At 36.1% G+C, this 13895-nt stretch overlaps 1 protein-coding gene across 7 annotated transcripts in view; it reads left to right on the forward strand.

Moving 5' to 3' along the window:
• LOC150102764 (E3 ubiquitin-protein ligase Mdm2-like) overlaps positions 1–13895 on the forward strand; it is a 249783-nt gene that overhangs the window by 148814 nt on the left and 87074 nt on the right. For 6 of the 7 annotated variants that reach the window (XM_090399576.1, XM_090399579.1, XM_090399575.1 and 3 more), the window contains one exon: positions 2507–2548. The exons of the other annotated variant lie outside the window; for it this stretch is intronic. In XM_090399576.1, the coding sequence (XP_090255702.1) occupies positions 2507–2548 (42 nt within the window). The remainder of the gene's footprint in view (positions 1–2506; positions 2549–13895) is intronic. 7 annotated transcript variants of the gene reach the window in all.

The following is a 13895-nucleotide window of genomic DNA, read 5'->3' on the forward strand; positions in this document are numbered from 1 at the left end:
ATATGTAAAGAACTAAAAATAGACTCAGTATTGGACAAAGTATATGAATACTGAAAGTGGATTGAGCATATTGAAAGAATGGACATTTCAAGACTACCCCAAAAAATACTCCAATATCCAGTTGTAGGATATAGAAGTCAAGAATGACCAAAGAAAAGATGGAAAGAGACTGTAATAAGCCACTTGGCCTAAATCCCTGAAAAGATGATGATGATGATGAATTTGCAAAAATTGAATGGATTTAGGGGATACTTGAGTTTATTGTATGATAATAACAAAATTGCACATTTCGGGGAACTCTTATGAAATGAATCAGGCTGCATATGGTAACCAATATTTTTGTTGCCAAACATGAATGATTGTGGGACACATTTTGAACAATTATTGTAGCTATCTTTATTAATAAATTTATATCATAATTTATTATTTTAATTTTTTTTTCTCATTATAAAATTAATATATTATATTATAGCCACACAATAACACCCTGTTCATTCTACATGATACCTTCTAGAAGAAGAACTGTATATGTGTTCATTTATTTATCAGATTTGATATGCCATCCAGATTATTTAAGTTTTACCTTAAATACTCTCTTTTTATGATGTGCTCATATTGCAAAAACATTATGACCTTTCCCATAAATCAAAAACATTAAGCAATACTGAGACAACTGATGTGAGCTCGACAGCCAAATGGTGTATACATAGACTGGTTGCGAAGATAGTTCATGTGCGTACTCTTTTGCTTATGCTTGAGTTAAGGATTAAAAAAAGAATATGATTTCTTGTCAATTTTTACAAAATATTCACCACCAAAAACATTATGACCTTTCCCATAAATCAAAAACATTAAGCAATACTGAGACAACTGATGTGAGCTCGACAGCCAAATGGTGTATACATAGACTGGTTGCGAAGATAGTTCATGTGCATACTCTTTTGCTTATGCTTGGGTTAAGGATTAAAAAAAGAATATAATTTCTTGTCAAGTATAATATGAACTAATAATGTATTTTTTCTCTCCAATTTCTTGCATGGTTTTTATTATTGAGTTTAAATTCTTCTCTAAATGTCTTTTTAACAGTAGTTATCCTTACATAATAACACTAATTATAGGATTTAGGTATTAATTAGATGTGAATATTAATTACTTGATTTTGCTAATCAACTCAGAACCTGCATTATCATAATTATTATTAAGAGAGACCTCCAGGGAATCAGACCCATCAAGGGATGCCACATACTACACACATTCCAGCTATCATACTTATTCTTGAATTCATTCACACTGCTTGCACTCACAACATCCAATGGCAATTCATTCCAATCATGCACCACCCTCTGAGAGAAAAATCTAGCCCTCACACACTTCTTGGCGGCCTTCATTCTCAGCTTCCAAGGATGCCCTCTCGTCCTTTCCCCACTTTCCATAAATTGAAAAATTCCATCAATTGAAATCCTGTATGACCCTTTCAGAAGTTTGTAAGTCTCAATCATATCACTCCTCTTTCTCTTGTTTGCTAGTGTCTGCAGTCTACAAATTCTCAATCTGTCTTCATAATCAGTATTCCACAATCCTGATATCATTTTTAACATCTCCTTTGTACTCTTTCCAATATATCAGCATCACAATGGAAACCAAGAGACCAGACCTGTGTGCAATAATACAAGTGAGATCTTATCAAGGCCTTGTAAAGAGGCAAAATAACATCCTTATCTTTACATATGAACGTTTGTTTCAGCATTGCAGTTATCTTTTGAGTTGTATTTGCAATCTTTGCCACATGATATCTGTCAGTCAGCCATCTCTTATCCATGCTAATATTGTATAACCCAAACCCATTTTCTCCAATTTATGAAGCAGTCTGCCATGCTGTATTGTCAAAAGCCTTATTAATGGATACACCATGATACACCAAAAGTATCAGGGTGTATCCATTCCCCTTGTCTAGTTCAATGACAACATCATTATAGAATGCGATGGTGAATTGCTAAAACATGACCTTCCCTTAGTAAACTCTTGTTCTTTGCAAAGTAGAGATTCACTGTCAACCCATTTCTGAATGTGGGCCCTAACCAATTTTTACAAAATATTCACCACCACTCCTGAGATACTAATTGGTTGATAGTTGGATACATTGGTCTTTGCACCACCCTTGTGCAATGGAATTACCATACGTTCCTTCCATTTCTGCAGAATCTTCCCTGTTCTGAGACTCATATTAAACATCCTGGTCAAAGGAATGGCCAGTTCAGCTGAAAACTCTTTTAGCACACATGCTGATATTCCATCAGTCCCTATTGCTGAATTCATATTCAGTTTGTGCATTAGCTCTAATAACGAAATAATAAATCTAATTTAATCTAATAAATCTAATAACGAAAAATTAAAATTCCTTTCTTTCCCTCTATACTTCTCTCCTTCTGAGTGGAGACAAGTATATTTTCAAGATGTCTTAAATATGGATGATATTTAAATCTAATCTGTATTCCATTCATTTTAGATGGCATAAAAGATGATGATTCAGTCAAACGAAAGGAAAAAGGTGAGATTCATGTATTTTGGATTATTCTGTGCTTTTTTATTTTTTTATCTCCTTTCATGTACACTCAATGGACAAAACATTAGAGATAGGGGTGATGTAAAATTGACACTAGCATCCCCTGCTTAGAGTGAAACATACCCGAACTGAACGCAGACATTGGGGCAGACAATGTTCGTCAATTGTTTTTCAGTTGACGAACGTGAGTAAATGTGGCCATATTAGCGACTTTGATCATGGACGTATTATCGGTGCAAGACAGATGGGTCATTCTGTTGTCCAAGTGGTAAGACCCCCTAGGGTTCTCGAGGGCAGCTATATCAAGAATCTACTGCAAGTATACCATCAACAGATGTGCCAGTACCCAGCGAGCAAGTAGTAGCTCACCACACACACCATTGCTGACTAAAGTCGATGCAGACTGTCTAGGCTCATACATACTAACTGCAAGGCAACAGCAACACAAATCACATCTAGTTTCAATGTTGGAGGTCCGAGCAGTGTCAGCAAGCTAACGGTATAGTGTACCCTGCATTACATGGGCTACATGAGCAAAAACCCTAATTGTGCCACTGTTCACAGTTCGTCATCAGGCATTCCACATTTCCTTTCCTGGTGTTGAGGCCATCAAAACTGGACACTCTGCAGAGTGGACCAGAGTCATGTGGTCTGATGAATCCTATTATCAGTTGTACTGAGGCGACAGGAGGGTGCAGGTGTAGCGCAGACAGCATGAAACCATGGCCAGGTTGTCTGTCATGTCATGTCATCTCTGTTCAAGGAGGTGGTGGCTCTGTGATGGTTTGGGGAGCCTTCTCACGTGATATATTAGTTCCCTTAGTGTGTCTGGAGAAATCCTTAAATGCTGCGAGCTACCAGAATGTTCTGGCTGATTTTTCTTGGCCTTCATGCATCCTGCAACTGATGGTCTGTTTCCACTGTGTGCAATGGCTCGAGCATCTGAGTTTGGGATCACCCTCAGGGTCCCCAGATTTAAATCAAAGAGAATTTCTCTGCGATGTTGTAGAGGGAGACATCAGATCCATGTATCTGGGACCGACATCTAAGGTGCAGTTATGGACAATGCTACAACAAGCATTGCTGGAATTACTTCTGGCAACCCTCTCTCAATGTTGTGGAGAATACAGGCTGTTATTCGCACTAGAGGAGGACTGATACACTATAAGGTAGGTATCTCTAATGTTTTGTCCATTGAGAGAGGGAGAGTGTGTACTCACACACACACTCTTACACTCTCTTTCAATGTAAACACTATACATATGTATATGTGCTATATTTCTTGTTTCTTTAGTTAGTTATCCATTTGCTATTACATCAATGTATAATTAGCTAAGACAGCATTTTTGGTTTTTCTCTTTGCGTGTGACTGTAGGCATAACTTCTGAATGGTGGTAGTGTAATGTGTGTTTAGCATGTATGCCAGTTTACATTTTTTTGTCAGCTATAGCTATAGTGGTTCTTAGTATTTTGAGAAATAGCAAATTTCATTACACTAGATGAAAAAAATAACCTTTATCATATGATAAAGGTTGTTCTTTGAGTCTGAAAATAACTTTAATTTGTTTCATTTATGAAACAAATTAAAGTTATTTTCTCAAAATGTTCTCAAATTCTTTCATTTTTTTCTTCAATAATCTTTCTGTATTTTAGTCTACAGTTCACATCTGAGAGCTCCTCAACTTTTATTCACTCTAAAACTTTCTTACATGTTATTCTTTTCAATATGAAATTCAGTTTTATCCTCTTCTCTCTTCCATCATCTATGTGAATGATGATGAGGCGGAAGGAACTCTTTCAACTTCTGTCTGTCCCAGAAGAGTCCGAACAATTCTGTCCTGTTTGGTGTCGCTTGTTGTGATTTGGTTTTCAGATCCTCTTTTATTTTGTCTATCCATCTAATTTGGGCCGTCCTTTGGATCTTTTACCTTCCATTGTTGTATTCAGGGCTTTAGATGGTAGTCTTTCTGTTCCCATTCTGGTCACATGGCCAAACCATCGCAGTCTTTTTTCTTGGATTTTGTCTATTATAGTTATCTCTTGTTTCAATTTTATCCTGCTCAAGACTAAATGGTGATCACTTCCAATTTTGAATCCTTTGTACACTCTGGTGTCCTGCACCAGTGGGAAAACATCAGTATCAACAATAACATGGTCAATGAGATGTTTCTTATTCCTTGCCTCTTCTCTCCATGTGAATTTGTCCACATTTTTACGTTGGAACATTGTGTTAGTAATAACCAGTCCATGTCCTGAGCAGAAATCCAACAGGTATGGGTCCAACTCGAAGGTACAAATTCAATAAGATTTATTATACTGAAGAAGGATTATTAATTTGACATACCCGTGTGTATTTTTTGAAGATAAGGATGACATAGTACTTGGTATGGGACATGATCTGAGCCAATATTGTATATATTGTTATTATTAAGAGAGACTTTGAGGGAGGCTACTTCTCAGAAAACATCAAAGCAACAATGAATACACCTGTTGATTGGATTTTAATGGTATAGATGCAAATACATATTGATAAGAAAATAACTATTTATTAACTGAAATGTTAATATTCTGCTGGTATTATATCCAGCCTCTTCTGAGCATTACAGCTGCAATCCGGTGTAACAGTGGGACTAGTATGAGTAATTGTAGTGTGCAACACAAAGACTAAAGTCCTAATTAGGCGGAAAATGAGTTTCAAACAGAGAGATGCGATTGACTTTTGTGTTAAACTTGGTAAAAGTTTTACCGAAACGTATCAAATACTTCAAAAAGCATATGGTGATGAATGTTTATCCCATACTCAAGTTTACAAGTGGTTTAAGCGATTGCTATGTGGTCGTGAGATGCTTGAGGACGACGAAAAGCTGGGCCGTCCAAAAACTGGACTGGGCAAAGTTAACATCCAAAAAGTGCGTGATTTCATCAAAGAAAACCCGAAATCGTCCATTAGATTGATTGAAGATGAATTGGGGATTCCAAAATCAACTGTGCACAACATTTTGACCGAGAGTTTGGGCCTTCGTAAATTGAATTCGCAATTTGTTCCCCACAAGTTGACCGACGACCAAAAAATGTATCGAATTGAACACTGCAAGGACCTCATTAAAATCGCTCATAAGGACTCAAACTTCCTTGAAACGATCTTACTGGTTACGAAACATTTATCGTAACAAAGTGCTGAGTGGAGACCACCAGAAGAGGGGCCTCCGAAAAAAAATCACTTGGAGAAGTCAAAAGTAAAGACAATGCTGATTTGTTTCTACAATTCCAAGGGCATTATCCACAAAGAATTTGTTCCGCCTGGCCAAACAGTCAATGGTGAGTTTTATCTCAAAGTTTTGAAGCGATTGATAGCGAGAATTCGTTGCACATGGCATGAATATCGTGATGACTGACCATTCGTCAAAACACACTGTCACTCTTGGCACTATAACTCAGCTTCTAATAAAACAAATGCCATAAACAGTTGACACAACACTACTGAAGGTTGCCACTTTCGACAACAAAAAAGATACAATAGGTAGCACCACTAATTTCTTCTATTTTCGAAAAGTTCAGTTTCTTTTTGGACAGATGGTGTACATAGATAGATAGATAGGTCAAATTGTACTTCTTATCCATGTTCTTTCAACAGGGGGTTTGAATTGTATCCAGGTTTTGATGCGCACACATATACACACACACATCCTGGTTGGTAGAGAGGATAATATACTTATTTTTCAAAGTACAAATATGCACACACACACACACACACACACACACACACATCCTGGTTGGTAGAGAGGATAATATATGTATTTTTCAAAGTACAAATTTTACATAAAAATATCTGTTTTGATTTTTTTTTTTAATCTTTAAATTTTAAGTACGTTAAAAAAAAAAAAAAAAGTTAGGGATGCTCAACTTAAAAATTGCATCACTGCACCAGTACCTCTAGAGCTGGTATTGCATATAGCAGAGTAACAGAGACAGCTGATGTTATAGTGACAAGGGTAGTTCATTTGCCCAACATCCAGGCTATGGATCGATGAGGTTCAAAATGTTCCAGTCATGATTCTTTTGGCTTCATGGTGGAAAAGGGCCAACTACAGCAGAGTACTCTCTCTCTCAGGAAGAAGCATGGACTTGGAATCCATAATGAAGTTTTAATCTAATCAATACATAGTACAGTTGAAGCAAAGAACATAGGTCAGCACCTCAAGAGGTGGAAGATAGGGTGCAAAGGATTCTCATTGCTTTACAGCACTTATCTCACAACTGGGACATGGGAGGGAGGAAAGTGAGTTTGTCAGATATGATCCCCTAAGAATCTGGTGCAGCCGTCTTGTGCTTCAAAAATCTAAACCCATTTGCAAGCACCTATTTTGAAAGATGGTAAATGGTTTGCTGCAGGTGCCTTTTTATCTATGACCCCTCATGTAGTACAAATGACAAAAGGTGCTCACCCACATAGAGGGCATTACATTCGGATTAAGTTGTTTGTTTATCGCATAGACCTTAACTGTAAAAAGCATGACACTTAGAACTGAACCCTGTGGGACTCTTTCCTCTTGTGCATACAGTTGGGAGAGTGTGGTTCCCAACCAGACTTTGAAAATTTGTTTGGATAAAACAGTTCTTGATAAATAGTTGGTTCCCTCTGAGACCAAAGTTGTGTAGGTCTTTCAATATTTCAAATTTTTCAAACAGTGTTGTATGCCATTTCCATATTAAAGGAAACTGATACTAAGTGCTCACATTTTAGGAGGGCATTGTTAAGGGGTTATTCCAGCTTGACTAGATGATCAGTTGTAGAAACCAGATTGTTTCTCCCCAGAAACCATAAAATATGAGAGTTAACCATTTTCCAGAATCTTGCATGAGCAATAGTTTGTTAGGGATTTTGGATCCTTCCCTTCTTAAGGAAAGCAATAATAATAGCCTTTTGCCAGGTATCTGGAAACCCATTCTCACAGAAAATTCTCTTGAAAATGTGCAGCAAATCCATGGCTGATGAAGACATATGTTTGACCATCTCATAATGGATGATGAATGTCATCTGGTCTGACAGTAGTTGGATGACATCTAAAAACAGCTTTCTTGTTTTGTAAACAGCCTTTCGTAATCTTCCTTGACGGTCAAAGAAAACATAATTTGTTGATTTTCTGCTTTGCATTAAGGAGGATAAGAAGATGTTGCTGATATTTTAGCAAACATCTCCCTGAGAGTGTAGGCAATTACTGATAGGTTGGCTATCGTGTATCCATAATGTAATATATGGTTGTTCATGTAAAAAATAGATATCACAAAGAAATTTTCACTCCCAAATAAGTTGTCTTCACTTTCTCACATGAACAGTGGGATAGAGGAAGGGTGAGTAAGCTGTTAAATCAATGGCAGTGCATGTTTGGGTAGCCATGTGGAAATGTATTCTGTGTTCAAGAGGGACAGAGACTATTGTTGTCGAGAATATGCTCCACAACTCTTCTTTTGACGTTTCTTCAAGCACTGCTACTCCACAGAGTAGTGTGTCCATTTAAATTTCCCATTATAAATAAGGGAGTGTGGTAACTGCAATATGACATCAGTCATCCTGAGAAATATCTACAGCAGAAGAAAGGTATATGCGACATAGTTATAAGAGTTTCAAAGGAGTGGAAAGATGGCAAAATTGTTCCCCTTCATAAAAGAGTGATAAGACTAAGGCTTTGAATTATATGCCAATCTTCTTGTCTGGAGTTAAGGTCAAGGTGCTGGAGAAGCTAGTGAGGACAAGATTTCAGAACTGGGTTGACAACAATAGAATTCTCTTTAATGGACAGTATGGGTTTGCTAAAGGAAGATCATGTTTTGGCAATCTGATTACTTAAAGGCAAGAATACACTGGGCAAAGGGAATGCATACACACACAGTAGTATATTTAGATTTTACAAAGGCTTTCACTAGATTGCCACATAACAAACTAGTGGTGAAATTGGAACAGATGGGGTTGGATAGTAGATTAGTGCATTAGATTGGAGACTGGCTCTCTGATAGGTATCAGCAGGTTGTGTATGAGGAAGTGATATCCCAGAAGAGGAAAGTCTCTAGTGGTGTGTTCCAAGGGGTCCGTTATTGTTTAATTTGTATGTATATGATATTGGAAAGGGCTTAAATAGTGATATACAGTTGTTAGAGAGAGTTATGAGAAATAGAGATGTTGTAGCTTTGCAAGAGGACCTAAATAGACTATCTGAATGGGCGAGTGTGTGTGTGTGTGTGTGTGGGGAATGTCAGTTTAATGTTGCAAAGTATTAGGTTTTAAAATTTGGGAAGCAAATATAGGATGCAGAGTATAGTGTTGGATCCTACTTCTTAATCTATACTTTGGATCCGACATAATTACTATTACGATGTTCTTAACTAATTGATAAGTTGTAAGTTGATTTCTAATTCAAATATAAAGAAAATTTATATTTAAAGACTGTGCCACTTTATATCTGAATTAGTTCAAGAATTGAAGATAAACCAACTCTCAACTATCTCTCCTTAATGTGTTGTTATTATATATACTGGCCGAGAATATTTAACTTACTTAATTTACCCGCTTTGGTTCGAATATTTTATGAATGGTGCAGTAAAAGAGATTCAGGCAAAATACAACCTTTGATGAACAAAAACAAACATTTAATTTTAGAATCACAAATTATACACTTAAGATCAAAATACTAAAGTTATAAACACTTCAGCCTTTCTGACAATACTGTCATACAAACTCAGACAATGGTAAATCAGTTATCTCTAACACAATCTTCTCACAGTTCTTTAAGTTCCAAATACAATAAAATTGCAGTAACACCACTTTACAAGGAAACACTTTTAAATTTACACTTCAGCTAATGTTCACAATAGTTACTGTTAACATAGGGAAATTCTAGGATGAAACTCGCACACTTCTCTGTATAGGAATATTAATGGGTCGGAATAATCTTACCGATAATCTTCTATCTTCATCTACTTATACATATACACTTTTTATAATTGTAAACACTTAAAACAGTAAACGGCACTCATTATACACATAATCGGTCACTATACACATAAACAAACGTTCTTGCATGAAATACTACTGATTACTTATGAATTAAGGCAATACACAATAATTCCTTAACTTGAGATTTTATATGCACAGCTGTTCATTCTTCCTGCATTCATCTAATTCTTTAGGCAATATATTTCTAAGCACAGCTAACGGTAAACTTCAATTTTACAGCCTCTACTATTCTAGTAACTCCGTGCTTTATTTCAAGATTCTGTGTGTCCTTGATAGGTCGGCCCTGAAATTAAATCTCAACTCAAATATCGCTAGTCTATTTAGTAGTCACTCAGCTGTCTTCCGTAGCTATAATTGTTATTCTACAATTTATTAGCTAACCGCCTCTCGACTAGTAGACTTTATTGGCTGCTTGAGTGACTTGCCGACTCGCTATTATCGCACTGTGATTCCTGAATGCCGAATGCTCCGATTCCAACCTAATGCCAATCCTCTCCTTTCTCTCTCTTAATAATCAAATCTCATATTTTCAGCATTCTTCCCGCCTAAATTGTTCTCGTGATCTCCTTTTACTAAAACTGTTTTCAATAAGCTTTCAACATTCTCCTCACGTGGTGTTCCAAACTCGTGCAAGCTATCTAACATACGTTTCCAAGACAACAAAACAAAACATAATAAAATTGAGATATTGCATAACGCTAAACTTCTACAAATAGGAATAAATAAAGAATATTTACATTTCAATTAATGCACAGTTAAATTATCAAATACAAGTTCTTATAATATTACATAGTAATAATTAAAATAGTTTAATAATATTTAATAGTCTTTTCATTATTAATACATATATCTTTGATTAAATAATTAGATATTAGACAAAATTAAAGTAGTTATATGAATATTAAATTGTAAAATAAGTTGTTTACATTAAATAATATTTACAAGTCTAGCTTTTGTGATGGAAGATCATGTTGGATTCTGAAGCAAATAATAATTACTTAAATCTCTATATATTCAGAATCCAACAAATGGGATGCAGAGTATATGATTGGTTGGGATATTTTAGAGGAGGTAGAAATGAATCAAAATTTCATGGACATTTTGCTAAAATTGTGAGGACAACACAGCGGATTATTGGAATGATGCAGAGAACAATGATGTGTAGAAGTAAGGATGTTTTGATTCCATTGTACAAGATTGTAATCTGGCAGCATATGGAATACTGTGCACAGATTTGGTCACCAGGTTTTCAAAAGGATGAGGAGATTTTGGAGAAGATTCAGAGATGATTGATTAATTTGGCTTCTGGTCTCTAGAATATAAGGACAGATTGAGAGAATGAAATTACAGAGCTAGTGGATAGAAGGAAGAGGGGTAGGCATGATCGAGACATATAAGTTGGTATGGGATAATTACCAGATTAATGCAGATGAGATTGTTCATAGAATATCTGGAGACATAGAATGAGAGGCCATCCATGAAAGCTGTATAAAACGGGTGTGAACAAGTAGATTTTTTGCATGGAGAATGGTGGGTGATTGGAATACAATGCCTGAGAGTGTGGCAAGTGCAAGAAAAGTGAATGTATTTAAGTCGAGGTATGATGAGCTGTACATGTGAGAGTAGGACCTCCCATGATGAGTCTCTTGACTCCATGGAGGTCTACTGATAATAATGAGTTTCAATTGAGAGTTAGACGGCAACTACCTCTATGTTTGTATTAATTGGGACTTGCTGATAGGGGGTATGGTTTGACCACAAGGAAAGCGACTCCTCTGTGGGCAGGTCCATCCCATCCTGTCCATATGAATGATAGGTTTAATAATGCTGAATCACCACCAGGCTTCAGTTATATTTCTTGCAGGCAGAAGAATATTGGTTTATTCTTCTGTAAGAGAGCCATTTTGTTGTCAATATTTTGACAGAATACTCGACAATTAGATTGTAAAAATGTTTTCATTAACCTTGGATTTTTTCTTTTTGGACAGCTGTGGACTGCCGGCGTCCATCATTTCTTCTTTATCAGGAAATCAACACGACCTTAAATTGCACTCCCTCCAGGACACTCAATATACTAATTGTTAATTGTTTCATCTTCGTGTGGGGAGAGTGGATGTATCCATGCCATCTACTAACAGATCTGGAAGCATGTCATTGATCCTCTTGTGCACATTCCATTATTTTATTTAATAAGTGGATTTTAAGTAGCAAGACTATTTTTTTGCATATCCTCAGGAGCAAGTGCATATTGATTTTTTTCTCTTTGATTCGATCCAAGGAGACAATGAGTAAGTCAGACTGTACAGAGATGTTGTATTTGTGAGAAGACAGGATAGACATAGGTTAGGCTCTTTGTTGACACTTATAGCTGCCTCTTAGCATCAGAAGTTTTACCAATGCTGTTACTACAAAATAATCCACAAACTTGAGAGTTTGTGGATTATAAAGGTTGGTTGATAGAAACATTTTAGTTACTAAAAGGTTTTTATATGATTGATGTAGGGGAAATATTTCAGCAGTGGGATAGTGGTGGAAGAACAAGAGGTCATCCCTGGAAATTAAGTAAGAGTGTGGTTAACAAGGGTGTGAGTACTAGATTTTTTGCTTGGAGAATGGTGAATGAATGGAATGCATTGCCTGACTTGGTGCTTTGTCAGTGAATTCAAGAATAGGTACGATAGATATTGTGTGGATAATTTTGGTCTCCCACGACGAGTCTTTGACTGTATGGCGATGCCTGTATAATAATAATAAATAATTTAAAGTTTTCAATAATAAAAGTGAAATTGTGATTATTATAAATTAAGAAATTGTATATCAGACAAGATTATTGTCTAATATTTCTAAGCCAAGCATTATTTCCAGCAGCAGTAAAAGTTGTCATATTTGGAATTTAAGAAAGAAAAAAAAAAACTAATACTACTAACTTTTATTTTTGTTGTTGCATACATTTAAATGATTTTTATATGGTGATCATATAGAATTTCTAAAACTTAGATTAATTTCAACAGACATATGAACAAATGATTGTAGATTGCAAAGAAATAGTCTGCAATTAGAAGTATCTTCTTTTGCAGATACAACAATATTATTGGCTTCTTTTATCAAACTGTAAAATGTAGTAATAGATATAGCACCTCCGTAGTGCAATTGGAAGAACAATGGTACAGTGCGCCCTTCCATTGGAAAAGGCCTAAGTTCATTTCTCGTTGTGACAAGAGGAATCTTTATATGGGATTTTTTCAGTTGAAGATGAGTTAAATTATCTCATACAGATGTAGCAGCGTTTTTCTCCCAGAAACTCGGTTTTTCTATCCTGCATATTGCCAACCCTGACTATATGCTACTAAAATAAAATCCTTTCCAACCATCTCATCAACCTTTATTCTTTGCACACTGTGGGAGAATCTGTACAACATTCATCACACAACCACATGACCCTTTGGTTTGTGAATACAAGCTCTCTTATAGGATCTAGATATTGGGATGGACAACAAAGCAGATGCCACCAAATATACTGCTACCATGGTATTCATATATAACACCATACAGCTTTTTTTTCTACAGTCTACCCAAATTTTCCACCCCTCCTGTCGTCTACCAGTAGCTATTTAACACTCATATACTCTGATTTTGCCTGTTTCCACTGATCGTTCAAAATCAGAGGACCTAGTGGGATCTTCTTCTGTCTTTCTAGATAGCACAATATCTGCTTAGATTTTACTAGAATGTAACAACTGTACTGCTGCGCTATATGCTATACAGCTTGCATTAAACTACATAAGAGTGCATCGCTACCAAAGGTGCATGATATGTACAGATTCAGAGAGTTCCCTATAGGCAAAGGTCTAGAGCTACAGAAACATTGATGGTTGTTTCATATCCAACTTGTTTTTTCTCAGTTATGGAAACTACATTTGGTTGTGCACTTCTGTTGTATCCCAAATCAGGTTTGGAATTAAGGGAAAATGGGACTGGAACTTTCAGTTCATTTCTCATGCTTACACCATTTGCCTATATGTATCCTACACTGATTATAGGCAGATCATAAGACAAACTTTTATCCTAGTGCAAATTATCACGGAATAGAGAAACCAATAATAGAGGCTATCAAATCAAGACTAAAGTTAAATCGTGACTGTCTAGTTTATGCTGGATCCATAAAGAGGAAGTTGTTCTTGCTCAGCTCTGCATAGGTCATAATTATCTCATACACAACTTCCTGTTGAGGGGTAATGACATACTTATATGAGAGTTCTCTGGTACCTGATTAACCATAAGTTATATTTTATTTGACTGCCTCGATTTTGTAAGCAAGTG

The sequence above is a fragment of the Typopeltis vanoorti genome, chromosome 10 (assembly GCF_054136105.1).
Source record: "Typopeltis vanoorti isolate ZY-2024b chromosome 10, IOZ_Tvanoo_1.0, whole genome shotgun sequence".
NCBI lineage: Eukaryota > Metazoa > Arthropoda > Arachnida > Uropygi > Thelyphonidae > Typopeltis > Typopeltis vanoorti.